General features: G+C 43.1%; 1 protein-coding gene across 1 annotated transcript in view; it reads left to right on the plus strand.

The window, feature by feature from the left end:
- Window positions 1–21,479: 21,479 nt before the first annotated feature.
- EGFL6 (EGF like domain multiple 6) overlaps window positions 21,480–25,516 on the plus strand; it is a 54,207-nt gene continuing 50,170 nt past the window's right edge. Inside the window, exon 1 of the mRNA XM_063127524.1 lies at window positions 21,480–21,605. Coding sequence (XP_062983594.1) covers window positions 21,523–21,605 — 83 coding nt within the window. The 5' untranslated portion in view covers window positions 21,480–21,522. The remainder of the gene's footprint in view (window positions 21,606–25,516) is intronic.

Consider the following 25,516-nt stretch of genomic DNA (forward strand, 5'->3'; position numbering starts at 1 on the left):
AGGGCAGCACGCTTACTAACAGGGACTGGCCGACGAGACCACATTACGCCAGTCCTTTTCCAGCTTCATTGGCTGCCAGTCCAGGCCCGGGCCCGATTCAAAGTGCTGGTATTAACATTTAAAGCCCTAAACGGCTTGGGGCCAGGTTATCTGAAGGAACACCTCCTCCCATATGTACCTGCCCGGACCCTAAGGTCATCCTCAGGGGTCCTTCTCTGTGAGCCCCTGCCAAAGGAAGTGAGGCAGGTGGCTACCAGGAGGAGGGCCTTCTCTGCTGTGGCACCCCGGCTGTGGAATGAGCTCCCTAAGGAGGTTCGCTTGGCACCTACATTATATGCTTTAAGACGCCAGGTGAAGACCTTTTTATTCTCCCAACATTTTAACAATCTATAAATACATTTTAACATGGTGTTTTAAATTTGTAATTTTGCATTGCTGCTGTTTTTATCTGCTTGAGCTTTTATATTGTATTTTATATTATGGTTTTATACTGTTGTTTTATACTTTGAATGGTTTTAATTTTTGTGAACCACCCAGAGAGCTCCGACTATTGGGCGGTATAGAAATGTAATAAATAAATAAATAAATAAATAAACCAGCAGTGCTCACCACTACTGGTAGAGCACCATTGGATGCTCCCCATTATGACAAAAAATATTACTACTTGATGACCTAGAGCAAGTGTAACCTACAAAGCCTTACATGGCTTGAGATCACAGTACCTGACGAAGCACCTCTCCAAACATGAACCTACCCACAGACTATGCTCTGTATCTAACGTCTTCCTCTGAGTGCTTCCTATGAGGGAAGACAGAAACAAGGGAGAGGGTCTTCTCAGTGGTGGCCTCTTAATTATGGGAAGATCTCCCCAACAAGTGAAGACCTTTCTCTTTCCTCAGGTATTTGGCAGCATACGATGGGTTTCATTAGGTCCTGGATTTGTTTTACGGTCGTGGTTGATTGCATAAAGTTTTTTCAAGTATATGTATTTATTTATTTATTTATTTATTTCATTTTTATACCGCCCAATACCCGAAGCTCTCTGGGTGGTTGTCTATGTATCTACTGTCTGTTTTGTGTGTTTTTATTTAAAAATAATAATAATAAAACATTGTATGTAGTATTTTAATGGTTTTTAATCTCTGTAAACCACCCAGAGGGCGGTACAGAAATATGGTAAATAAATAAATGGGTGAAAGCCAAAGTGGAAAAAGATAGGGGCAGGCCTGGGGCTACAGACTGGAACACCTGGAGGAGGGGCGCAGAAGGCACCAGGAATGGGGCTCAATCCAAAAACAGGCGAGCCAATGGAGAGAAACTGGCAGCAGCAGGCCCTGCTATGTAGAACTCCAGAGAGCCCTGAGGTGAGATACAAGTAAATGGAATATTATATTCCCTAAATGAAATTAGAAATAGGGTTTGTGTCTAAGGAAGGAGGAACTAGGGCACAAAGAGCTTATCTCATCTGTAGAAATAAATCTAACTGTCCATAAGTTTGATAGAAGAGGTTTGGTATTGGTTTTGGCTCACCTACATCAGTAATTGTATTATGTGCAGGCTCTATACTACTGATTTATAATGATTTGTTATGGTATTGACAACTGTTGGGAACCAGAAACGGCATCAGATGAGCGTTTTATAGCACGCTCATTACTGGCCACACACGGTTTTTCGCGGGTCCTTTTGATGGGATCCACATCCCACGCATCTCCTGCGCCTTCTGATCTTTTTTCTGTCATACAATAAGATTTGGGGGGCTATAACAAAACTTGCTGCCATTTCTTGCTGTGTACAGAATAAAAACACCCATCGAATGGGCCACGTGGTCGTTGCTTGCTTCCTCTTTCTTCCCCGTGTGAAGAAAGAGGAAGCTGCTCATCCCTATTGTGGGACAGAAGCAGGAGGCAAAGTGAGGGTAGGGAAACACAATCCCACCCCCATCTGATGATGCTCCATGACACATTCTAGATACTGTTTTCACACTGCTTGGTGTAGACCTGGCCATAGTTGCTCCTGTCCATGTCTTATCTATGTCCTTTTTATCTTTTGTGTGTCTGTATCCCATGTCCTCTATTTTGCCCTCCTTTTCCAGCTATCAAGATAACTTATAGATAGATTTTGGGATATTTTAGATAAATATCTGTCTGCAATCTAGATGCGATTGTGCTGTTTTTGTACAAAGAAGAGCTATTTCAAGATTATGATGTGAACACACAGATGATATGAATGAACATGATATTTGCTGGAAATGGCATAGATGATGATGATGATGATGATGATGATGATGATGATTGGGTTTTGTTATCATACTGACCTTCGGGCTTTGAAGTCTTATGTCCCAGTAAAGGGTCCAATTACAGAACTAAGTTAAGGTGACTTTACCCCAATGCATGTAGTGAAGTAACCTACATAATGGCTCACCACCTAAATGAAGCAATATTCTTCATGACACCACAGAGCACTGCAGGTAAAGAATGTTTGTGATGACATGGGAGGAAGTCTTCTGACCCATATAGTTCATTGGTGCATGATCAATTCTCCATATGGTGACCATGGGTTGTCTTAAAGTAGATTATAAAGTACACAAACCAGCCTATTTAGACCCTGTTCAGACTAAGCAACAGTAGTTAAGCATTTTGAGCTAAACATTATGGCTTAGCATGTCATGTGAACCATTCTTAACCATGATAGTTACATAACCATGGTTTAAACACACTCGCTAATCATTTTCTGCAAAAGGGTTAGTGGTCTAACCATGGCTTAGTGTGTTGTCTGAACAGGCCCATATTGTATTAAAAGATATGTTATGACATTCAAGACCAAATGCAAGAGACCATGTCCAAGAGATCGTCAATGTACATGGAGCTTTATATGAGCCTCACATCTGTGAGCATAATTCTAGTGCTAAAATATTCCACAATTCCCATCTTGTATGCTAATGAGCTAACTTTCTCTTGGTCTTTGAAATTCTTAATCCAGAGAAAAGCAGCAGATCAAAAGGGGGGGGGGGGAAATAACTTCAGCATGTAGCCAATTGCTATAACATATAAAGGATTGTTTTTATATTTAGACCTTTTTTCTTTTTTTTCTTTTTATATTATAGATGAATCTACAAGGCAATAATTCCAGTTTCACAAAAGCATCTGCCTCTGTAGATAATCACATTCTCAGCAGCAACTGTATCACTTTTGAAGAATGGGTGTGTGTGTTTAAAACAAGCTGGATGTGTCTTTTGACTATGAATCTGGGTAGAGGATTAAATAATGTTTTAAAATGTCCAAAGTCTAAACAGTATACATTCTCATATTTCAAGCATATTTAATTACAATATAAAGCCTTTAAAACATTAAGAAAATATGTCTGACTGTGGATTATTGGGAAATGAGTTTATATTTCCCCAGAGAAAAAGAACCTGACTACACCCCTTTTTGGAAACAACTCAGCCAATTATGGGAAATTATTTTACTTAAACCTCTGTTTGATTATCATTGCAAAGCATTTATTAGGTGCAATCTCACTGAAATCAGCAGAGCTGTTTATAAGAAAACTGTTTAAGGATATATTAGTGTTGTTGTCATATGAAATTTGAGTGATTTTTCTGGCCCACACTCAAAGCAGAATACAAAATTAAAACCAGAAAACAGTTAGAGACCATCCAAAGAACATTAAAAAAACAACAGCATGAAACAACTTTTGACATGACTGTTGGGATGGTAGCATTTGTCTCATCTAATATTAACATGGTATAATAGGTTCCTTCCAACAGGTATTCTCATTAACATAGAGAAGCTCATAGTTGTTCTGTTTTACCCTGTAATTCCAGTGAAAATATTACATCCTGCCACGTGGACCTTCAGCACATGGGAGCATTTTCCAGTGGCTTCTATGTGGATAGGATAACATTTGGAACTATTCAATATACTTTTCAGAGGAGGTTAAATCAGAATGCTGGCAGACTCAGTAGTCTCCATTTGTAAGGGTAGAGTTTGCGGTTTCTCCCATTCTGCTGCCTGAGGCAGGGGATTCATCCCACCTCATGAAAGGGTTTACAATGGTGTTTGGGGCACACTACACCCATTCTAGGTTATGTGGGGGAGATTTCTGCCTACCCCCACCCCAACCAGGAAGCGGTTGGCCACTAGCTTATTCTCTGATGGCCGTCCTGTTCTTGTTCCTTTGCTTCTTCCCTCTTTTGGCTCCTTTGAAACATGAGGCCAGGGATCTCACTGACTGGGCTGAACTGTCTGTCAGGAAAAGTAGCACCTCATGCACTTTCCTTCTGTTTTTTTTTTTAAAAAATGGCAATTTTAGAAAATGGTTCCTTCACCCTTTTCATTATAATTTCTATTGGCACTCTTGCACCTAATAATCAATGGTCTTAATTAAAAATTAATTGCCATTGCACAACTACTTCAATTATTAAAAATAAAAAGCAAAATGCTCTCCCCAGCCTCTCCCACATCCCACCTGGCTGTGGGTTCCATGGACTCAGGGCACTGCCTCTTTCACAGGGGATCCAGATGGATAATGACTTCCATCTGTAGCCCTCCCAGGTTTCCCCACCATTGCTTCCATCTTTTTTCTTACCACTAAAATCAGTTAGGGACAAACAGCAGAATAGCTGTACAATGCCTTTTGATTGGTAACACTAGGGCCATAGCTAGAAGGGGCGATATCCCGGGGCGATCCCCGGGATCATCCCTGTGCATCCACATGACGCACAGGGGATCCTGGGAGCAGGGAGGGATAACCCCCCCTTTCCCAGGGATATCGACCTACCCTTTCAGCCCTCTTTTTTCGTAGTCTAGGGCTGATCCCGAGACCACGGAACATATGGGGGGCGTTGTGGTTTGTCCCAGCTCTTCGTGGTTTCTCGCAAGGAGCTGGGACCCGTGCACGGGGCTCAGAGCTCCTCAGGAGCTCGGCACCCATCAGGGGTGGGGTGGGGGGAGCAGGAAAAAATGTTTAAATTTTAAAAAACTCACCTTTTGTGCACAAGCGCTCGTGCCCTTTAAGAAAAAACAAAATAAAATGGTGTGCGCGGTGTCCTCTGCCTCCAAGGTCATCACGCGCTGCGTGTAAACAGAGGAGGAGATCTCGCAATAAAAATATTGTGACATCCTCACCCCTCCGTTGCGCTAGACATGGTAGGTCTGGCTGAGGCCATGGAGCCATCAGACTGGAAGCACAATGAGAAAAGACACAAGAACCACTGGAAAAACACAAGAGAGCAATTATTGGATTACAAGCTCAAGTTGATGACCTGTAAAAAATGAAGGAACAAAAAATGGCAATTCCACACTAAATAAATCTAGTGTAGAAGCACCCACGTATGAACTGCTATGCTGTTATCACTGCTGCTGTGTAGAGTAGGGTGATTTGCTTAACTAAATTGTACTGGATTTCTCCATGGCCTCAGGATGAACTTTTAGTATAGGCACTCAGTTCTCTTCAGTGATTGTCAAGGCAACACTTCAAAGTGGCACATAAACTCTGGACAGCTCTCTGCTAATATGCAGGATCTCCCTGGTATGTTGATGGATGGAGTGTGAGAACTGGTTTCATTTAAATGGCAAAATGAGAATTATTACTGTTACTTGCAATAAAAATTCTTATCTGAAAGGCATGGAAGGGTGGCATTCAATCCTCCCTTTCACTGTGGTTCCCATTTTAATTTACTTTCCCCCTTTTCTCTATAATGCTCCCACTCACTCCACCCCACCCCCCACACACTGGCATGGATTTCTACAATCAAAAGAAGTTATATATGAATCACACTTATGGTTCTACTTCAGGGTTTAGGCAGGATCTACACTACTGCTTTAAAATGGTTTATAAGGATATTGACAACGGTTTGGGCCCAGGACACATTCAGTATACCGTTTTCAAACTGTTAGATCCTGATTGGTGTAGATCTGGCATGCTTTCTATGCCCAAAAGTAACCTGTTCTAATGAAGATTAAAGTTAAGGCTAGGAAAAGGAAAAATTAATAATCCAGAGCTCCCCTAAGGCACGAGTCTTTTAAGGATATATCTAGCATTTGGAAAGATGCTGTATGACAAGAATTCGGGCTCCATACTTGCCTGTTCTGCATCACTAGCAAACCAGTCAGTCATGTAGTTTCATATGTTGGTTTTGGCGTACAAAACATGTAGGAGCTGAATTCCACGGTCAGAATACCCAGGAATTCATACCACAAGAGACAATATTTTTTATGATATAGGGTTATTTACTTTTTAGGCATGCCACTTAAAACTTTATTTTAGACTGAGTTTTTATCTCACATTTCCCATAACCTCGTGAGGGAAATGCATGCAAAGCCTAATAAAATTACTCAATGCATACAAAGCAAATGGATTCAAACATGTCAGTTAGAATGTGCTGACAAAAGAGATTCAGGCAGAATATATGCTATACTATCAGTAAGTTGGTTATTTCCAGAAAAAACAAGAAGTTCAGAGACAGGGGAGGTGTTCCCTCACCCCCACTGCAAGGATACTATTGTATTCATATCCTGCTGAGGGCTTCTCATAGGTATCTGATTGACTACTTCATGAGGCGTTTTTCATGTACTTGTCATTTCCTACTCATGGTGGTTTACAGGTTCATTAGACAATGCCGTGGCATTCCAATTTTGCTTCTGTGTCTAACAAGCACTTTAGGTGAGTTTTTTTTTTTTTAGAGCAGTGGCAATGCAGTATTTAATTATAAAAGTGAAAGAAACCACTTTTTTCACTTGTGTATTTGCACCATTGAACAATACTGCAGTGCCACCAAGAGGTTATATAGTAGAAAAGCAGGAAAGGAAATGCCCTTCGTATCTCAGTTCTGCAACAAAACTGAAAGTAGATACAGAAGATTAGCAGTCGGTTAACGCATTCATGTAGAAAAACCTCTTAAGGCTTAGAACAGGGTCTGAGTTCATGGCACCTTTGGCCATATTAACAATTTTTCCCTTGATGGCAGCCTTTTCCAAACAAAATTCAGTATTTCTAGAAAAGAGAATTTCCAGAAAATATTTTCAGAGGGCTTCATAGACTCATTAGTCCAGACTAAACAGAGCAACCCATTGTATCTCTTTAATTATATCAGTGGTATTACTGTACACACACACAGGAAGTAGAGTGCAAATGGGGACAAACATGGGATGCAGTGTGGATCTTACTTTGTAATCAGCAGCAGAACATGTGAAAGACAGTTGGTGCAAACACAGCCTCAAACACAGAAGCAATCTATCCGTCAGTCCCCCACCTTCCGAGCAGGTGTTTGTTGTTTATTCGTTCAGTCGTTTCCGACTCTTCATGACTTCATGGACCAGCCCACGCCAGAGCTTTCTGTCGGCTGTCGCCACCCCCAACTCCCCCAAGGTCAAGTCTGTCACCTCCAGAATATCATCCATCCATCTTGCCCTTGGTCGGCCCCTCTTCCTTTTGCCTTCCACTTTCCCTAGCATCAGCCTCTTCTCCAGGGTATCCTGTCTTCTCATTATGTGGCCAAAGTACTTCAGTTTTGCCTTTAATACCATTCCCTCAAGTGAGCAGTCTGGCTTTATTTCCTGGAGTATGGACTGGTTTGATCTTCTTGCAGTCATTATTTATTTCAGAGTCACCCTTTAGCTTTGTTGAGGCTCGGTCACTACCACTGGATGCCAGCAAATGGGCAATCAGTGCATTAGACCATCTTGCCTTTTTCTGAATGTCAGTGCATGCTTCAGTGTATGTTGGGAGGAGATTGTGAAATTAGTTTGCCCAGTCTGCAGGTGGAGTGTGAGCGCAAGAACATTAACATGAATATTTCTCTGAATCTCTCAAGAAAGGGAAGTATGAAGGACTAGTAGGCTTATAAAGGAAATAGCCTTCCGAAGGCACATAGCTATTTAGTCCATTAACCTAAGGGTCTAACTAGACACGGAGCTCCTCTACACCAATCTTTTATCCTGTACCATTACCAGGGGTTCAGCTTCCGGATTCATTGCGGGATTAAGATCAACTCCCCTCCCCAGATTTCCTTTCTCTGCCAGTTCCATGCTAATCATTGAGAGGGCTTTATACTTTGCCCTTCTGCAGGTCAGTATCAATGGTAGGCATGGTTGGGCACCTGCCAACAAGAACCCTCCAGAGTTGTTCCTCCTCTTCACCATTGCAACCTACTTGTTCTCCTACCTCTTGCTCTGGCCCAGGTGATGGTGAGAAGAAGTAGGAGGAGCTGCTGCTCATTGGCTCTCTGCCTGCTAAGTAAGCGATAGCAATGATATGAAAGAGGAGAAAAAGCAGGAGAAGCTGTTGGCAATGGTGACAAAAAGATAGGCTCACCAGGAACTTGTTGAAGGTGTCTTACAGCAGCCCTCAAAAACCTGGAGCCAACACTGCCCTTCTGGTACTAGTTCAGACTAAGCAAGTATATAATCATCTTACTTATATAACCTAGTAAATTCAGAGCTGTGCCTGTCTTCAGGATCCATAAAACAGATGCAGCAGAACAGACAGAATCAATATGATGGAACAACTCACAAATGCCATATTGAGAAGTTGCATCCAGAGTTATGCTCCTCGGAAATGTTTAGCTTCATTTTAAAAACCAATTGCAAGTGTCCTTCCTGTGTTAGAGATCTCGACTGTTCTTTCTCCATGTGAACCAAAGGACGTGGTTAGAGGTTTTTAGACTATCATTAAATGAGGGAGGAACAGAAGGGCTCAGTGCAAATAGCTGCTTTTCAGCTATTTAAATAGCTTTGGAACAGATCACAAACTGAAAGACTGACCTGGCCACTTTCAGGGGTGGACAAACAAAATGCAAACAGTCCCCAAGGAAGAACATAATTTTCAGCATAGCATGCAGACACAAATAAAGGAAAGTAAACTGAGATGGGAAATGACCTGGATTTATTCAATTTACATTTCCTGATTTCCTGTTATTCTTTTTCACATGATGCTGTTTTATCAATTACCAATACACCTGGGAACTAGAGCTAAATCAAGCCTAAATGTAAACTGGCACTGGCATGCATTTGCTTTTCTTATGGTTATTGGGAGTTTGTTTTTTTAAAAAAATGCCATTCCTAGACCATGATCCAATCTGTAATTTAAAAACCAAAAAGCAGTGCTTCTGGGGAAGTGATTTTCTCCACAGGAAAGCAGTCTTTGGGAGAGGAAGAGCTGTACTACATAAATTGAGTTCCAGTTGGAAAAACATGTCAAGCCTGCATCCATGTACGCTAGTGTCATGGGGCCAAGGTTGTTCTCTTTATTGGCTAATTTTGCACATCATGCTAAACTATGCATTATGAGGATTAGCCTCAGTGACCCTTGGGTTCACATGTCCCTCCCTTTTCCCTTTCCTCCTCCAACATGGCCACAAGGAGGGGAGGGGGAGCTAACACTTCCATTTTAAACTAACTGTAGTTTAGCTTTATACCTGAATAATTAACCTCAAATTTTGTTGAAACGACACAGCTCCAAAAACTACAGTTTGAAATTGGCTTGTTTCCACAAGCCACAAAGTTTGGATGTCACAACAAAGATTCTGAACTCCTCCTTGTGGCCATAATGCGAGGAGGAGGTGGAGTACATGAGTCTGCGTAGAGTGACCATATGAAAAGGAGGACAGGGCTCCTGTATCTTTAACAGTTGCATAGAAAAGGGAATTTCAGCAGGTGTCATTTGTATATATGGAGAACCTGGTGAAATTCCCTCTTCATCACAACAGTTAAAGCTGCAGGTGCCCTGCCCTCTGTTAAATCTGGTCACTCTGGTATAGCTCCTGCAGCTTTAACTGTTGTGATGAAGAGGAAATTCCACCAGGTTCTCCATATATACAAATGACACATGCTGAAATTCCCTTTTCTATGCAACTGTTAAAGATACAGGAGCCCTGTCCTCCTTTTCATATGGTCACCCTAAGTCTGCCGCTTTCTGTGGCTTGTCTTCATAATATTAACCAGAGGTCCCCAGCCCTTTTTTGGCCAGTGAGAACATTTGGAGTTTTGAGGAGTGTTGTGGGCACTTACAAAATGGTTGCCACACTGGGTACTGGCAGTCACAAGGCACACATTTCCCAGAAGGTAAACTGGTGTGACGAAGGGGAAAGTAACTTTCCCATGAATTTGAATACAAGGCAGAGGTGGGGAGCTGCTTTTGTTTGTTTGGTTTAAAATTTTAAATCTTAAATATAAAGATCAGGAAGGGCAGGGAAGCTGGGGGCATCAAATGAGGTGTCTGTGGGCACTCATCCCTGGGGGGGATCTACACTACTGCTCTTTAAAAGCAGTAGTGTAGATCTCCCCCCCCCCCGGTGTAGCGTGATATGCAAATGCAGCCATCTACTTCCTGTTCAAGGATAGAGCTGGAGCAAATTTAAAGCAGGAATCCTATACATGTAGACTCAGAAGTAAGTCTCGCTTTAGTATCACAGTCCAAAAGTACCAGACTTGTATGTCTATTTAAATTGCAGTAATTGTTTCTAGATTGGCACATGCAAGAATTATGCAAATCTGTGTCCTCTTTTGTCCTTTTTGGTAATACATTTCCTCTTCAGTGGTGATGCATAAATGGACATCCTATAACTGCCTCTCAACTAAAACTGGAAACCCAGTTCAATCTGTGGTTTCCAATTCTGGCTTTCATAAATGGCTCAGTTTGCATATAATGACAAGTAATGGTCACTGCAAAATAGGAGGTGAGGAAGCAAATTGAATCTGGAGTGGGGGAGGGAGCATTCAAGATGGAGATATGGTGCTGAGGGCCAAATCTTCATGTCTGAACCAGGCCTTTGTCTGTACACTAAAACATCAATTGCGTCCAACTCATAAATGGAGTTAACCTGTTGGATGTTTTTTGTGGTTTTAATTTTTGTGAACCGCCCAGAGAGCTTCGGCTATTGGGCGGTATAAAAATGTAATAAATAAATAAATAAATAAATAAATGGACCAAAATGGATTTTGCCTTGTCCTTTGGCTAGAGATATTAGCCTAAAGCTGGTTGAAGGAATGCAGAGCCCTCCCTCACCTCCTGGGGCTGAGAAACCCTAACTCTGCATGGCAAAGAGTCACAGAACCCCTCCTCTGTAAGACAACAATAGGTTTTAGGTTGACTATTAGTAAAGCTTAAGTTTCAAAGGGCTTGACTTATGGGGAAATCAGTTAACATGAAACACATATTAACCTTACCAGATAAGTGTATATTCCAAGCCTCTTTCATGTTTAAGTACCTTTGAAATACGTTCAAAGCAAGCCAAGAAGATTGTATTTCATAGCACAGATACGTTTATGGGCAAGCAGATATCCAAAAAGTATCCACTATACATAGATTTTCCATGTTCCAGACTTACTTATTCCATAAGCACACAAAAAAGAGATTTTTTTTCTACATAAAAGAAATAGAAATAAAAATGAAAGCCCACTTTGTTTTGTAAAAGACAATGGAAATCAATGTAAACCATGTCCAGAATTACCTTATTTCTTCGATTCTAAGACACCGTCGATTGTAAGACGCACACTAATTTCAGTACCACCAACAGAAAAAAAAGCTTTGATTCTAAGAAATAATAAACGCACCCGCGATTCTAAGACGCACCCTGTTTTTAGAGATGTTTATATGGGGGGAAAGTGTGTCTTAGAATCAAAGAAATATGGTAATACTGTAACAAATTCCAAGTCAAAGCCACATACAAATCTCTTCATTCATTCATTTATTCATTAAAAAAAAAAGTATTGGATAGGAAATCCTAGGTAGAAAGGTGGGTTTCAGAGAAATCAATTTTAAAAAATTACTCTGGTGGTTAATTAGATTGTGTGTGTATTGTATGTTGAATGCCTGCTGTAGGGTTCTACACACACCAGATTCTCTACCATGGCAAAGAGCAACTTTAAGGGAATGATTTTTTTTTTGTCAGTACTGGTGTGTGTGTGAGTTTAACTTTCTCTCCCCTCATTCTGTAGCTTTGATCCTTTTAAAAGAAAAAAAATGAGACACCATGGGCAATGTCCTACTTATTCAGTACCAGCTCTAATGTAAATGTTGTTGTGCCAGCATAAGGTACGTCTACCTCAATGCCAATAGTGTTTGCAGGTGGAACTGGTTTTCCAGGGAAACTCATCATGCTATTGGAATTCCGCTAAAGGTAACTTATGCTAGCAGAGCGTAATGTAATTTACATTAATGGTGGTGCCAAATAGGATGCTACCCTTAAATGCAATCACGCGTTTAACATCTAGAATAGTTTGGCCCTGGAGGATTTCATTTACAAATCCTTAAAGCCTAAACATCCTCCACCACCCCAAACCAGCCGTCCCTTGTGTGACTTGCAGACACAATACAGAAATAGATTGCGAAAGCATTGAAGAAAGTAATGTAAACTCCATGTAATCCCGAAGGGGCGTTCATAAGAGTTCAAGGTTTATTGATACCATAAGAGAATACCAGGGCAAGAGCCAGCACTGAGCTGCATTTATTAGTCAAGGCTTTTTCACCAAAGAGTTCAGAATTCACTAAGAATATTGGATGTCAATGAAACTTTTACCTGATTAGCAACCGTATTGGCTGCACCCCTAGTCTTCACAACAGATTCTCCTTTTACTGGATATTTAATTTATTGGGTTGGCTGGGAGAGAAAAGCAATTACCTTAGAATTTCCATCAGTACTAGCTGTAAAGAACACAGGAATTGATTTGTTCATTTTAAGTTGCAAATATCATGTTTTGTTCTTCTAGTATGGAAGACAGACCCGTGCAACCAAAGCTTGAGATAGTTTGGTTGAAGAGCCAGTGGCAAATACAACATGGGATGAAGCTATGGAAGTACGAACACACAGTGTTCGGCAGAGTTTGAAAGTTTGCACTCACTTTCCAGACAGTGGAAACTGCAAGAGGAGCCATTTCGATGTAGTTGTTCAGTGCCTTTCTTAGATAGAAGCTCTGTTTTGAGCCATTCACTTTGGCACTGCACAAAACTCTGCACACATGGAGATTTGGCAGTGAAAGTTTGATACACGCCATAATAGGATGAACGTTTTCTCCCAACTGTGAACTTGCACAGTGAGTGTGCAAGTTCACTTGGAATAGGGAAAGGTGGCATGCATAGCTTTTGTACTTGTAATTGATGCATAAAGTAATATATTTTATTTATTTATTACATTTATACACTGCCCCATAGCCAAAGCTCTCTGGGCGGTTTACATAAGTTTAAAACGTTAAAAATCGATATACAAAATTTAAAGCCATAAAAACGTAAAACAGACAGCATACAAAGACAACATACATTACATTTATATACCACTCTTCCTCCAAGGAGCTTAGGGTGGTGCACATAAAGTGTTTCCCCGCCCCCTCACAATTTTATCCTTATAACAAACCTGTGAGTTAAGTCAGGCTAAGAGATAGTGACTGATTCAAGTTCACACAGTGAGCTTCATTAATTTATGTATGATATTTTAATCCACTCAATAACAACCATTCACTGAGGGCTCATCTACACCAAGCAGGATATTCCATTATGAAAGCGGTATATAAAAGGCAGGAGTCACACTATTGCTTTATAGCAGTATTGAAGTGCACTGTAGGATCTACACTACTGCTTTATAGTGGTACTGAAGTGCACTGACAACTGTTGGGCCCCATGGCAGTGGTATGAAAGCAGTATATGGTATGTGTCAATAGGCCCCAACAGTTGTCAGTGCACTTCAATACCGCTATAAAACAATAGTATGGCTCCTGCCTTTTATCTACCGCTTTCATAGTGCAATATCCTGCTTGGTGTAGATGAGCCCTGAGTTGGGATTTGAATCCAGCTCTGCCCAGTCCAATCCCACATTTTTACTCAGCCTTCTCCAACCTGGTGTCTATATCATGCCGGCTAGGGACAATGGGTGTTGTAGTCCCAAACATCTGGAGGGGAGCAGGTTGGGGAAGGCTGCTCTAACTAGTACATCACAAAGCTTTAACTAATTGGTCACAACCAATTAACAGTTGTCCAGTTGATAACCCACATATCTGATGAACAATTAGAGGTTTTCTACACCAGGCATTTGTTGGGTACTCATGATTCCTTACTCACAGTTGTTTATGGGTTCTTTAGAAGACAACATGATCCTCTGGTTTGACTTCTGTTTTTCAGACCACTTTCTCAGTGTGTGTGGTGGTGTGTGCTTTTTAGAACATAGAAAATTATTTCTGAAAGCACCGTTTCTATTTGTGTATTTGTGCTGTTCTTCTATAGCAAAGCACCACATGAAGTTGCTAGGGTTTACTTCATAATCTACCATTCTAGTCCTGCCTGACATTAATTAGCTATACGGAAAATGGAAGGCTGTGGTTTGGAAACAACAACAGTGTAATGAGAGTGATAACACTCAAACCACAAGGATATCAAAATAGCTTTCATAAATGAATATTTCAAAAAAGAATTACAAATATACAAAATATAGGCACAACAACAATATTTCACAAAGCCTGTAATATCAACATCCAATCTACATAGGTGAATTATTCACATGAAGCGTCTTTTATATAAACAGAAGTCCGGTACTATTATGCTGTTTCGAGGGTTCTTCTTCAGTATAACGCTGAAAAGTAATTCAAAAAACCTTACTCAGCATTTATAAGCAATAGCATATTATTATGGAAAGCAAACAAAACAGAAATTATTGGCCTCACCCACTCAGTTTACAGAAGGAGCCACGGCTACAATAGGAAAGAAACCCACCAGGGTTTATCTAAAGAAAAAATAATGAAAAATTATCATTACAAACAATTCACAATCTCAGTAAATGATGCACAGCCATGCTGTAAAAACTATCCAAGCTTACCACCATATCATTCTTGTTTCCTTAAGCCGACAGTAAAGCTCTCAGTCCTTTAGAGGGTTTTCAAAAACGCTCCCGGAATTAGCATCTGATTCACAATCTGCAAACATAATTTATTTATCCTTTAAAATGATTTTAAAATTATTTCATGTGCTTCCTATTTGTGAACCGCCCAGAGAGCTCCGGCTATTGGGCGGTATAGAAATGTAATTAATTAATTAAATAAATAAATAAATAAATGTAAGGCCACATTTTTCGATAGCTGGCTCTATTCCGGTAACCTCGTGAAATCCATTTAAAATGAAGATAGCAAATGGGTATGCAATACTTATTGTTTGTGGTATATACTGTATCCAGGATATGTATAGGCATTTTCTGTGTGAATGGCTTAACAAGTAATGCCTTAAAATACGTTTTTTGAGATAACCTTTCAGAGGGCTGGTTCTTTCTTTAATGAAAAGAAGGAAGCCACACAATGCTTGAGCAGTTTAAATCTGTCCGTCTTGGAACTGAGACATTGTGCATTATTTATTGAGGAAAAAGTGAAACTCTGGATAAAGATTGCATCAATGGCCATGCCTAATGATGACCTACTTGAGCTAAAAATATGTAGGGTTTAAAAACATGGGATAGGTGGAGAAACCATGCAATATTAACTGAGGGTATAATCCTATGGGCTGCATCCAGTGCTCTGCCAGAGTTTTGCTGGCAGGACACAAGGAGTAATAGAGGCTGTCTATGCACCTCTCTGTGCTCCTGCTGTTGCATTTTTTTTAACTCTAGACGGGCCTCTGAACCTGTCTAAAGGAGGCACCTGGTGGCAGCAGAGCTGGAGAAGTCATAGGATTGTTTCTCTCACTTCCCCACCCACCAAAATGCACCCTTCCAGACTTCTCCCAGATCACTTTAGCTCAGATACCGGAGTCCCCCTTTCAAGGTCACAGCAATGTGTGTGTGTTTTTGGTGGTTTTTCTTAAAACAATTTTATTGTTTTCTACAAAGGAATAGGGGGGGAAAGACAAGCAAAGAAAGAAAACATAACAGAACATCACACACTTAACTAACAATACAATAGGAAAGGAAAGGAACCTCTCGTGCAAGCACTGAGTCATTACTGACTCTTGGAGGGACGCCAGCTTTCTCTGACGTTTTCTTGGCAGGCCTTATAGCGGGGTGGTTTGCCGTTGCCTTCCCCGGCCGTTATTACCTTTCCCCCAGCTAACTGGATACTCATTTTACCGACCTCGGGAGGATGGAAGGCTGAGTCGACCCGAGCCGGCTGCCTGAAACCAGCTTCCGCTGGGATCGAACTCAGGCCGTGGGGAGAGTTTCAGCTGCAGAAACTGCTGCTTTACAATAAAAACACATATGCAAAACATATAAGGCCATTTTCCATTTAAGGCAATCTTCATGTCAGACATATAGGCTATCAGTTACTTCACTTTAGCCAGCCCACTATTATGTATTAGGACCACAGATTATATGTAAAAAACACAGACAAATACATCATTCTTTTGCAACTCTTGTATATAATCTATCAGAGGTTTCCAGTCCAATACATACGAGGTTGTTGATTTTTCTCTTACTAGTGCCATAGTTTGGCCATCTCCGCCATCTCCAAAACCTTAATCAGCTATTCCTCCATTGATGGTACTTGTGTATTTTTCCAGTATTGTGCATAGAGTAGCCTGGCAGCTGTTGTGATGTACAAAAACAACGTACCCCCTTTTTCTTTAAGTTGATCATCCATAAGTCCCAACAAAAATGTTTCTGATTTCATTTGTAGATTTGTCTTTAATATTTTTTTCCATTAACAAATGAATCTGAGTCCAAAAATATTTTGCTTTTTCACATGACCACCACATATGGTAAAAAGTTCCTTCTTGTTCTTCACATTTCCAACAGTCTCCCAAACAACCCCTGTGCATGTTTGCTAATTTTGAGGGAGACATATACCATCTGTATATCATCTTGTACGGAGGTCACATCAATGCTTACAACCTCAGAGAGGGAGCTCCAAAGAATCCTATGGTTCCTGATTTGCAGCCATCAGCTTCTAAGTCTGAAACAGAAATAGAAATACGAATAAATCTAGTAAGAAATGGGATTTCATCAGCTTTGGAAAAATTAAGCATCCTTTTTATTCTGGCAATGTCTTTGCAGCCACTTCTCAAAAGATCCTCATGCATGTGCCACATAATAGCATCATTATCCTAACATAATTGATTATTTAATTTCATTTATTATATTCCAATACCACCCCATAGCCAAAGCTCTCTGGTGTTCCAGAAAGATTTTGCTTATTACATTTGTTAAAGTCAATTTATGTTCCTGAAGGGAAGGAAGGGCAAGGTCCTTGAGCGGGTGGTGGCGGGCCAGCTCCAGACACTCTTGGATGAGACTGATTATCTGGATCCATTTCAGTCGGGTTTCAGGCCCGGCTTTGGCACGGAAACAGCCTTGGTCGCCCTGTATGATGACCTATGTCGGGAGAAGGACAGGGGGAGTGTGACTTTGTTGATTCTCCTTGATCTCTCAGCGGCTTTCGATACCATCGACCATGGTATCCTTCTGGAACGTCTGGCTGAGTTGGGAGTGGGGGGCACTGCATTGCAGTGGTTCCGCTCCTACTTAGCAGGACGGCTCCAGAAGGTGGTGCTTGGGGGACATTGCTCGGCCCCGTGGACTCTTCAGTATGGAGTTCCGCAGGGATCGGTCTTGTCCCCCATGCTGTTTAACATGTACATGAAACCGTTGGGTGTGGTCATCCGGAGTTTTGGAGTGCGCTGTCATCAGTACGCTGACGACACGCAGCTCTACTGCTCCTTTTCATCCTCATCAGGTGTGGCTGTGGATGTGCTGAACCGGTGCTTGGCTGCGACAATGGACTGGATGAGGGCTAATAAACTGAAGCTCAATCCAGACAAGACTGAGATGCTGCTGGTGGGTGGTTCCTCTGATCGGATGGGGGGTGTTCAACCGGTTCTGGATGGGGTTGCACTCCCCCTGAAGGAGCAGGTTCGTAGCTTGGGGGTTCTCCTAGAACCATCTTTGTCACTTGAGGCTCAGGTGGCCTCGGTGGCACGGAGTGCTTTCTACCAACTTCGGTTGGTGGCCCAGCTACGCCCCTATCTGGACAGGGATAACCTAGCTTCAGTTGTCCATACTCTGGTAACTTCCAAATTAGATTACTGCAATGCCCTCTACATGGGGCTGCCTTTGAAGAAGGTCCGGAAGCTGCAGCTTGTGCAAAATGCGGCGGCCAGATTGACAGCTGGAACAGGGAGGTTTGAGCATGTAACACCGATTCTGGCCCGCTTGCATTGGCTGCCTATATGTTTCCGAGCCCAATTCAAGGTGCTGGTCTTAACCTATAAAGCCCTACATGGCTTGGGACCACAATACCTGATGGAACGCCTCTCCCGACATGAACCTACCCGTACACTGCGCTCAACATCTAAGGTCCTCCTCCGAGTGCCTACTCCAAGGGAAGCTCGGAGGATGGCAACAAGGGAGAGGGCCTTTTCAGTGGTGGCCCCCCGACTGTGGAATGATCTCCCCGATGAGGCTCGCCTGGCGCCAACATTGTTATCTTTTCGGCGCCAGGTCAAGACTTTTCTCTTCTCCCAGGCATTTTTAACAGCATTTTAACAGCATTTAACAACGTTAAGTTTGTTTTTAATGGACCCCACAATTGTTGTTTTTAAATGGATACTGTTGTTTTTATACTGTTTTTATGTGTGTGTGTGTTGTTGTTGTTTTTAAATTGTATACTTTTAATGTTTACTATTTTTAAATGTTGTAAACCGCCCAGAGAGCTTCGGCTGTGGGGCGGTATATAAATGTAAATAAATAAATAAATAAATAAATTGTCAATTGTTGCAGGGTTTTGCCCCTGCAGGCATGCGCAAGTGTGTGTATTCGAAGAGCTTTTCTACATGAGACATTTATTGTGCATTCATTATTCCCTACTCAATTGTTTATGGGTTCTTGAAAAACATTGTGGTTCTTCAGATTTGCTTCTGTTTTTTAAAAAAGTACTTTCTGCAAATTGTTTTAGAGCAGGTAAAGTGTAGTATTATTTGTGAAAGCGAAAGAAAAATGCTTGTTCCACATGTGTATTTGTGCTATTCTGCTATATCACAGTGGCCATTTCTACACCTGCCTTCCCCCCCCCCCCCCCGGATCATCCCTATACATCCAAATGACACACAGGAGATCCCAGGAGCAGCCAGGGACGATCCCTCCATTTTTCTGGGATAATCCTTAGGTGTAGAAAGAGACACCTAGAGGTTATGTAGCAGAAAAGCAGGAAAGGAAGCAATCTTCTTGTAGTGCTCTGATCTCAATTCTGAGACAAAACCAAAAGTAGATGCAGCAGCTTAACAGCCTTGTGTAGAAAAGCCCAAAGAAGCAGTAGCCCAGCCTTTCCTGACCTGGTGCCTTCTAGAAAAGTTGGACTACAACTCTACCATCCCCAGCTAGCAAAGTTGTGCTATCTAGGATGAGAAGAGTTATAGTACAACACATCTGGATGGTGCTAAGTTGGGGAAGGCTGCAGGTGCTGTGGACAATCCAAGAGGAGGTGTTCCAGCAATGAAATCATTGTGGGGGTTACTATTTACCCATAATGCACCCAGTGTAACCTTTGCAGAACAGCAGTTGAAGCAGTCCAGTCACCACTGCCAGTGTCCAGGTTTTGGGGAACTGTTGAGCAAGATGCTCTCAGTGCCCCCCCTCCTCACCCCTTTAGCCACTGCCTAATCCCCAGCCCTTCCCAGAGGGAGAGCACAGGATGCATGGACCTCACTGCTCCCCCTCTCACTGCTTCCTTGCTCAGAGAGCACACATGGGCTACACTACAAGGTGGAAGAGGAGGAGCACGAGCATGAGGTTCCAAAGATTGGCCCGAGCAGGGTTTATTATTATTATTTATTTATTTATATAGCGCCATCAATGTACATGGTGCTGTACAGAGTAAAACAATAAAATAGCGAAACCCTGCCACATAGGCTTACATTCTAATAAAATCATAATAAAACAATAGGAAGGGGAAGAGAATGCAACAAACAGGCACAGGGTAGAGTAAAACTAACAGTATAAAAGTCAGAACAAAGTCAAGTTTTAAAAGCTTTAGGAAAAAGAAAAGTTTTTAGCTGAGCTTTAAAAGCTGCGGTTGAACTTGTAGTTCTCAAATGTTCTGGAAGAGCGTTCCAGGCGTAAGGGGCAGCCGAAGAAAATGGACGAAGCCGAGCAAGGGAAGTAGAGACCCTTGGGCAGGTGAGAAACATGGCATCAGAGGAGCGAAGAGCATGAGCGGGGCAATAGTGTGAGATGAGAGAGGAAAGATAGGAAGGAGCTAGACAGTGAAAAGCTTTGTAGGTCAACAGGAGAAGTTTATATTGGATTCTGAAGTGAATTGGAAGCCAATGAAGAGATTTCAGAAGTGGAGTAACATGGTCAGAGCGGCAAGCCAAGAAGATGATCTTAGCAGCAAAGTGGTGAACAGAAACCAACGGACTGATGTGAGAAGAAGGAAGGCCAGAGAGAAGAAGGTTGCAGTAGTCCAACCGAGAAATAACCAATGCATGAACAAGAGTCTTGGCAGAAGAGACAGACAAAAATGATCGAATCCTGGCAATATTATACAGGAAAAAACGACAGGATTTAGCTACTGTCTCAATATGAGGAATAAAGGAGAGTGAGGAATCAAATATAAAGCCAAGACTACGAGCTTCCTTGACTGGAGTAAGTGTAACATCATTGACAGTAAGAGAGAATGAGAGATGAGGAGAAGGTTTAAGAGGAAAAACAAGCAATTCAGTCTTTGCCATATTAAGTTTCAAACGACGATGAAGCAACCAAGCTGAGGAAAAGAGAACAGGGCTCCTGTATCTTTAAGAGTTGTATAGAAAAGGAGATTCCAGCAGGTGTCATTTGTATGCATGCAGCACCTGGTGAATTTCCCTCGTCATCAGAACAGTTAAAGCTGCAAGAGCCCTGCCCCTTTTTGTGTCTGGTCCCTCTTGAGTGAAAACCTGGCATGACAGGACATCGTTCGTTTCTTGCAGCGCTTCTAGTTCTGCTCCTGAAACACCCGCCTGGCTTGATTCTTGCGTTCAGTGCTTTTCACTTTGTTTTGGTTTTAACTATTTGATCTCTTGCCTGCCGCCACCAAAGCTCCGCGTTTATTATTTCAGCAAATGCTGAGGGGTGTTTTTTTTTGGGGGGGGGTTACTCTAATGAAATCGTTGATTGCAGGAGAGAGAGAGAGCGAGAGCGCTTGAACAACGTGGGGTGGGGTTGCGGGGGCGGTTCTCCCATGCAAATCTCTGACCCGCCCCCCAGCCAAAGCTTGTAGACCCCCGAGTGGCAAAAGTGCAGAGCTCAGCGTGGATATTCCTGCTGGCGCTCAGGCTGGTTCCCAGTTTTGCACTTTGCAGCTCTGCTACCTGCCCAATGGAAAGGCAGAGGACGATCCCGGAGTAGCTGGAGAGAGAGAGAGAGAGGGAGGGAGAGAAAACTCCAATCCAAAATCAGCGCCGGAGGGACAAAATATTCTGAGAAGGGCTGCTGGAGAGAAAGAAAGAGGGAGAGAGAGAACACTCAGAAGCGTCTCTTTGGTCGCCGTTCACAGGTTTGCGTTCCAATTTCACAACCAAGGAGCTCGCCCCCCCCTCTCTCCGCTGTCTGCCCATCTGCCCACCACTGCAGTTCGTCCAAGCATGGTGCTGGTCGCTACTTGGAGGACATGCCTAGCTCTTTCCTGGCTGCACTTTGCTGCAGGCGGATTTCCTGAGAGTGTCAGGTTAGTTTCCAAAAGGGCACTGGGGTCGGTGAGGGTGATTTCTTCAGCTTGCCCTCTCTCTTTCCGCCGCGCCCCCCCCCCCACTTTTATTCCATCGACGCCAATGCCAGAGACAGGATAGGATAGTCTCAGACACTTGCCTCCTTGCTTTTGCTGCTAGACTTTCTAGGGTGGCTTCAGACGGCCGTTCCTCGGTCTCACTCAGCCTCACGGTTGAGTGTGGCAGCTGCCTTCACTGGGAATTATTCTGATTGATGAGCCCCTGCAACCTGGTCTCTTGTTGTGTTGGACTACAATACCCATCGTTCCCACCACGTGGTTGAGAGTGATGGGAGTTATAGTCCAACACATCTGGAAGGTGGCAGGTTTGGGAAGGCTGTGATCTGGGATGAAACGAACACTCTACAGTACTTGAGCTGTGAAGATTACACACACATACACACACTTGCAATGCATCTCTTGATGCTGCAGTTCTCAAGTGGTGGGCAGCACTCAAGGGTGTGAATTCACCTGAGTTTAAAAAATCAGGGCTTAATATGAGGAGTCATCTCTGTTTTAAAATCATAGGGTTCCATCCTGGAACACAAGAAGTAATAATAAAGATAGGAATGCTTCTGAGCATTTGCAGAGTGCATTTTCATCATCACTGAATAATTGCTGCCTGCATGTCTGGGACTTATGCGGTAGAATTTCTATGCCACAAGATTGTGTTCACAAGCGCACTTCATACCAAGTCTCTCTTTAAAAGCAGCCAGAGGTTGAAAGGTGTGGCTACATTATGATTTTACTGTGATCCCAGTGCTGAGTTTAGCATTCATAACTTCCAGCTTGACCTACTGAAAACTTCGGGAAGATTGGAGGCACCATAAGAAGTTGTGTTTTCATACTGTATTCCTTAAAAGAGGGGCAGATGTTCCTGGTAAAATGCAACAAGGACAAGGTGCATACATAGACAGACATGTTGAGATTTGGTGTAGCATAGTGGCTCAAAGACTGAACTATGAATCAGGAGTCCCCTGTTTCAATCTTGCCTCTGCCATGAACTCACTCAGTGGCCTTAGGCAAGCCACTCTTTCTCTCAGTCAGCCTCAGTTTCTCTATCTTAATACAGAGGAAAATACTAATGACTCTGCTTATCTATTTATTTAAACTTACATTTTATTTATATAAATGGCACTCAAGGTGGCTATTAATAAAATACCAATTAAAAACAAAATCTCAATTAAAACATAACATGAAAATACATTAAAATACAGTAATAAAAGAAATAAATGGCACCTAATGAATAAAACCCCTCCAGCTTACCTGTCAAAGGCCTGCCTGGATAAAAAAACATATTTGCCTGAAGTACGACAGAAAAGGAGCCAAGCTGGCTTTCCTTGGCAGGGAATTCCAGAGCCTGGGAGTGTCCACTGAGGAGGTAGTCTCTGGTGCCTCCAGTAGTGATGGGACCGAGATCTTCAGGGCCACCCCTGAAAATCTTAAAAGGCAGACACACTTCTTTGAGAGAAGGCAGTCTTTCAGGTAGCCTAGTCCCAAGCTGTAGAGGGCTTTATTGGTCGTAACCAGCACTTTGAACTGTGCCTAGAAACAGAGCAGTGCCAGGGACACTGTTGCAATATGGGAGTCACATGCTCCCTGTAACTGGTTCCAGTCAACAGTCTGGCTGCAGCATTCTAGACCAGCTGAAGTTTCTAAACAGTTTTCAAAGGCAGCCCCATGTACAGCGCGTAACAGTAATCTAAACAAGATGTCACTTAGGCATGCGTCTTAGACATCTCTAGGAATAGGGGCAGTTGGTACACTAGCCGCTGCAGAGCAAATGTACCTGTCCAGTGTTTTGGAGATGAACTCCTTCTTCAGGGACTACCTGCACTAGTCAAAAGCTCCTTGTTGTGTGGCCCCTGAGGAAGGAGTTCATCTTGGATGCATGGGGCAGGCTGGCAAACAGGCACGTTTGTGATTTTGTGTCACTTTTGTTTTTTGGTTCCTTTTTGCAACAATCCCCTTACTCTGCTTTCAGTGAGCTGGCATCAAAAACCTGTGCGGAGGATGAGGAAGAAAGGCAAACTCAGGACTCAGCCAATAATTCTGCTCTTTTCTGCAACAGTCCTCCCCTAGAGTCCTACTGATTTCAGTGGGCCTATTCTAGGTCTGACTAAACCTGGATCCAACCCAGCAAATGTAATTTCTGAAGAGAGTGCTTCTGAGCAGTTGCAGAGTTCACTTCCCTAAACGCTGAAAGCTAAATTATATGTTACGCTAATTGTGTAGCATGTAGCCAAGCGCTTTTTTCTTTCCTTTTTACTCTAGTGTAAGCTCACTAGATTCAAAAGTGCTTGGTATTTGAAGACCTTCAAGTACAATAATTTGGTAAGTTTTATGACAACTATGTAAGGTACTTTAGCATAATTATCCCCATATTGCAGATGATAGGAGAAGTGCTAGGTGAGAGGGAGAGAGAGGTCTGGTTCACACGTAATGGCAACCCAGGGCGTTACTAGACAAGGCTGTAGCGCGCGTTACCTTCCGCAGTCGTGTCAAGGCTTCCAGATGACGTTCACCAGGATCCGTCGTTATCCTGCGGTGAAGCCTCTTTCTCCCGACTTTAAAAAAGTGAGTTCTAGTGCGCCTTTTCCTGGCGGCCCGCGCTAATTCAGAGTACGTGTGGGAGGATGTGAGGTCACTGCGGTCTGCACTGGTCAGGAAAAGGCGTGCTAAGGGGAGTGGCCAGCGGCTTCGGTCAAGCCGCCTCCGCCATTTGCGCCCAGCCCGCCAGCTGGGGCAGCGCGGCGGAGCAGCTTTTTTTTTTATTTCCACAGTGACAATTTGCGCAGGACCGGAGGACCGGAAAAGTGGCTGGTGCGCTGCTGGGGCATGTGCGCCTGTTTTTTCTACTGCAACCTCTGCGTGGGTCAGTTTTCGGAAAGCCGGGCATCCCACAGTGCGCCTTCATGGGGAGTTGGTGACTCCTCACGGTGGGCGTACCAGGCTGGCAGAGGGCAGAGCTGTTTGTGGGCTGCTGCCATGGCTACGGCCAGATGTGGGTTGGCTCCTTGGGATGGGGCAGAGGGCACAGAGGCGGTCATCGGCGCCGACACCTCAGAGGCATGATGGGAGATGTAGGCACAGAGTGCCCATGCAGACGATTGACCTCGGGTCATATTACACCCGCCACGACCCCCATCAGGAAGTGACCGCATCAATGTTGACCCTCAACAGCACCAGCAGCACTTCAGCTGGCACTGGCACTGCCGCCGCCGGCTCCGGGGTCGGCGGCGGCATCGCTGACGGCTGCGCAAGTTTGCGGTCTTTCGGACTTGCGCAAACCGTGCGGCGAGCGGAAAAAAAAGCCGCGGCAATCAGGCCGGTGTGGCTGCGCAACCATGCTCGCAGCGGCAGCAGCACAACTGGCACAAACTTCCGCCACAAATCGAAGGCAGGTGTGGATGATGAGGCGTCACGGCTGAACGGGAAAAGCCGCTTTCACCGCTCCTCAACGACGGAACACCCGGTAGGTCTAGCAAAGCCCCCAGAGTATGGGTTGAGTATGGGTTGCTGTTGAATCATGGCTTGTCATTATGTATGAAGCCTGAACTATGGTTTAATAATGGGTTATTAATCATGAGCAACCCAGGAGGAGAACCCATGATTTGTTGTTGGGTTGCAAACTCTGGGTTGTTAACAACACATAGTTAAACCATAATTCAGGATTTGCCCATAACAACAACCTATAATCCAACAACAATCCACAATTCAATATTCAACATGTATTCTGAGTTGTTATATGCGAATCAGGTCTTTAAGGTCACGTGGTGACTTGTGGCTATCTGAGGAAAGATGTGAATGATTACTTTTTGGTTCATGTCTAAAAGGCCAATCCTGTGAATATGTTTTCATTCAGGGGTGGG

Source organism: Elgaria multicarinata, chromosome 5, assembly GCF_023053635.1.
Source record: "Elgaria multicarinata webbii isolate HBS135686 ecotype San Diego chromosome 5, rElgMul1.1.pri, whole genome shotgun sequence".
In the NCBI taxonomy this organism is placed as follows: Eukaryota; Metazoa; Chordata; class Lepidosauria; order Squamata; family Anguidae; genus Elgaria; species Elgaria multicarinata.